Source organism: Tupaia chinensis, unplaced genomic scaffold (assembly GCF_000334495.1).
Source record: "Tupaia chinensis unplaced genomic scaffold, TupChi_1.0 Scaffold148091_1, whole genome shotgun sequence".
Lineage (NCBI taxonomy): Eukaryota > Metazoa > Chordata > Mammalia > Scandentia > Tupaiidae > Tupaia > Tupaia belangeri.
The window spans coordinates 168,683-172,731 of NW_006207942.1; the positions used below are offsets into that span (position 1 = coordinate 168,683).

The following is a 4,049-nucleotide window of genomic DNA, read 5'->3' on the forward strand; positions in this document are numbered from 1 at the left end:
GCCCAGCATGAGTTTAAGCCACCGGGTCTGGGACTCAACCGCGGTCGACTACGTGGGAGTCCAGCGACATAGCCATTACGCTAACTGCTGGTCTCCTTTGTGTCTATATTGACCCAAGCCAACATGCTACCTCCTCCAAGATTTAGCCATATTCCTGCCTCCCCAGGGCAAACCAAAATCCCAGGTTTCTCTGGACTCTCAGAGCTCTCTGCCTGATTCTCTCTTAGGAAAGTCATGATAGTTAACCTTGAGGATCTGGTCCACACTTGGTAACTCTGCCTCCTTGTGGCATGCAGCTTCCAAACTAGCCCCTAACAACCTCTGCCTCCTGGTATTTACACCCCGGGCACCGCACTGTACCAGAGTTGGTCTGTGTGACCAACAGCCTATGGCAGAAGTGAAAGTATGTCACTTCTGAAATGAGGTTATAAAAGACTGTGGCTTCTAGGACCAGCAGAGAGAGAAAGTGAGAAAGGAAGCCACCAGGTCCAGGACTTGAACCACTGTCGGCCATGTTGGAGCCCAGCATCCTTAACCACCATGCCACCTGCCAGCCCCTCAAGGTCAGTCTTAAGCTACTAAATTTGGGGGTGATTTGTTACACGGCGATAGATACTTCCTCATCAGACTTGGGTAGCACTGTGAGCTGAGACCAAGCTTGGTTCCTCTATCTCTCCCACCAGTCTGTGACCTCCCTATCCCCCATTCTTTCCTTGAGAGTTTGATTCAGGCCTGTTTTCTCTCTCTCTCTCTCTCTCTCTCTCTCTCTCTCTCTCTCTGTTTATTTGTTTATTTCTTCCACTAGTAATCGAGATAGAGAGAGAGAAAGAGAGTGAGAACCCCAAACAGAGTATTGGTGCTGCGATCCACTCCCAGCTTCAACCAACTCCAGGTCATGGGCATACATGTGCCTAGCATACTTCAAGAGGGCTCTGGACACAAACCCAGAACCTTTCCCATGTGGGACAGCCTCACAGACTATGGCATTTTACCACTGTGCCACCATCCAGTCCCTGATTTCTCTCTTTTTAGCTCACCCTTCCAACTATCTTTGGCTTGCTAAACTTAACACATTGCTTAACACAGAAGAGATGTTCAATTAAATCCTTCTTGTGGGACCAGCAGATGGCGTAATGGTTATGTAGCTAGACTTTAACGTCGTTGACTGTGGTTTGAGTGCTGGACTTGGCGGTTTAAAACTCCTGCCAGACAGGAGTGAGTGCGTGCGTGCCCAAAATCCTGAGAAATGACTGGAAGAGAAGGGATTGCAGTGGGCTCACCCCCCAGGGGGTGATTTCTCACTTTCTCTCTCTCTTTCTCTCTCTCTCTCTCTCTCTCTGGCAAGTGCATGTGTCCTACAGCAAAAATCCCTCAAAAAAAATCTTTCTTGTATGAATGAATGGATAAATGATATAATTCTTCCCTTCAATACTTTCCTTCCTTTACTTCTTTATTAGCTTCAAGAAAGCCTGATGGGAGGGCCAGATCACTCAGGTTAGTGCAGAGTGATTTCTTCTCCTACAAAACTTCATTCATTCATTTGGCACCTTCTAGTAAGTACCTCCATGGTTTTAGGAAGAAAACTAATATGTATTTAACAGTTACCATATAATAGGTGTTTTTATGTATATTACCACTTGAGCTGAATCTTCAAAACAGCTTTGAAAAGAAAGTTTTATCTCCATTTTATTGATCATATTTCAGTAAGATTAAACAGTTTGCCCCAGGTCACACTGTTGGGTAATGGCAGAACTGGGATTTGCACCTGGGCAGATATGTCAACACACTCCAAGCCCAGAATATCTCCCACCACCCTCACTACCAGTTCCATGCCCACCCTTCCATGCTTTTGCTGATGAAATGCCTATTAAACAACACCCTCCCAACTATCTATGGCTTGCTAAATCTCTGTCTGGTACGATTCAGTCCCATTGCTGTTTTCTCAAAGAATCCTTCTCTGGTCCTCCCAGAAGAAAGTTTCCTCTTCCTCCTCTGGGTTTCCACAGAACTATATAGGTCACCCTTTCTCATGGCTATGAGCACACTTTATTTCAGGAGACAGTAATGCACACATATGTCCGCCATTTCCTATCAGACTGAGCAATCCTTGAGAACGAGAACCAGGCTCAGTTCCTTGGCCTCAGTCTTCTTCTCTGTAAAATGAGGATAATAACCCCTGTCTCATGGGTCTGATAAGAGGCATATAGAGCACCTAGCACATGGTAGGGACTCATTATCTGTCAGTTCAGTCTTTATTTGAAGGCCCAAATAGTGAGAACTTTTACTTTCTTATATGCTCTATATATTTGTATTTTAAATTTCTTGATTCAACAATGTAATTTTTTGTATTGCCAACTCTTTCTTATGATTCTCACAGTCCCAATTCACACTGTAGCTATTTGTTGCTATTAAATGCTTGTCACACAACACCTTTCCATTTGGAATACAGGAAGAAAGTAGTTAAGAGAAGCCAGAACATTGGCAGGGGAAAGAAAGGCCCTTCTTTGGGGATCCTGACCTGCTTGGAGAAGGAGTCCTCGAGCTCTGTGATGTCATTAGAAAACTCTCCAGATGTGGTGACGGAGCTTCCACCACCATCAATGCCCCCACCACAGGAGCCTCCATATGGGAGTCCCCGCTCAAGCCGATGAAGGGGTGCCCCCGCTCAAGCCGATGACGCCGGGCCCCAGCCATGGCACCCTCGTCCAGCGAGGCAGGCTTGCCCTCGAAGTACGCGGGGTTCTGTGCCTTCTCATACTCCTCGAAGGAGAACTGCATCCGCATGTTGGAAAGGATGATGCGGCGGGACATGCGGCTCTCTGAAGCTGAGCTGCGTAGCCGCTCAAAGTTCTTGTTCATGCGGTACTGGCGGAAGGCTGTCTGGGGGGTCCTGGCAGCCCTGCGGCTCAGGAAGGAGCCCCCGTACTTCCTCTCTAGCATTTCCACCTGGGCAGGGAAGGGTAAAGGGAAACAAGGTCAGAAATTTACTACAGCCTTAAAGCCCTGGGCCCTCAAAACACAACCCCATCACAGTCATAGCTAACTGCTTATAGTTGCCTGAATGTGCAGGCTGTCGTGCATTCAGTGTTGTCTTTTCACGTGAATCTCAGAGAGTACTAGCACTGGTCACATGGGATTGGATTATGTTTTGTTTGCGTTTTTCTTTTCCTACAAGAAGTACATGTTGGTTATTCAAAAACAGGGAAAAGAAAAACGAAACAAAACAGAGATGCTAAAGAGGGAAAGAAAAGAAATAAATGGAGAGCAAGAAGAAGGAAAAGGTCTAGCCTCATGGCTTAGTGGTGAAGGGAGCCAGATACTACATGGCTGACCATAGTTTGTCTGTTTGTTTGCTTTGTTTTTTTTTGTTTGTTTTTTTGTTTTGTTCTGTTTTTTAGCATAAACAGTCTTTATTGGGCTCAGACCAGGAATCCATGGGTCTTGAGGACCTCTGTGTATTTGCCAATTTTCTTCTCCACATTCTTTTTGGCCTGTTTTCATAGCCTCATGAGCTGTTTCTTCTTCTGGTAGTGCATCTTGGCCTTCCCCTTCCTCTTCTACTCCAGGGTGGCTGTCACTGCCTGGTACTTCCAGCTGACCTCATGATCCAGGCACCCCAAGTAGGCAAACTTTCTCATAGGCTTCAGTTGTACAATCTTGAGAGCAGTAGGAACCACCATCTGCTTTTTCTTATCACAGGGTGGCAGTATCCCATCGAACACCTTGAGGCAGTCCAGAGCAGCCTGGCCGCACTTGGTCTTGTGGGGCAGCATGCCTCGTACAGCTGCCAGAAGATATGGCTGGGGGCCCAGAAGTGGTAGGGACTGCAGGGTGGATTGGTGTTCATCCACTTGTGGAGGAAGGCCAGGTACTTTAACTTGTTTCTGTAGAAATTGCCAGAAATTATGTTTTCACAGTGCATGACCACTACCTTGAGGCCCAGCAGCACCTGTTTGGCCACAATGGCTGCCGGGTGGCCTGGAGATGGCCTCAGCCATTGAGCACCAGGACCTGCCCCTCTGCCATCTTCAGCCGTCGCCCGGGGAAGA

General features: G+C 47.1%; 1 protein-coding gene and 1 pseudogene across 1 annotated transcript in view; both read right to left on the minus strand.

The window, feature by feature from the left end:
* The window catches only part of LOC102488968 (IQ motif and SEC7 domain-containing protein 2), a 103,751-nt gene that overhangs the window by 19,827 nt on the left and 79,875 nt on the right, over nucleotides 1-4,049 (minus strand). The window contains 2 exon segments of the mRNA XM_027768956.1: nucleotides 2,519-2,650; nucleotides 2,653-2,946. Coding sequence (XP_027624757.1) covers nucleotides 2,519-2,650; nucleotides 2,653-2,946 — 426 coding nt within the window.
* On the minus strand, nucleotides 3,396-4,026 carry LOC102487292 (60S ribosomal protein L13a pseudogene; annotated as a pseudogene).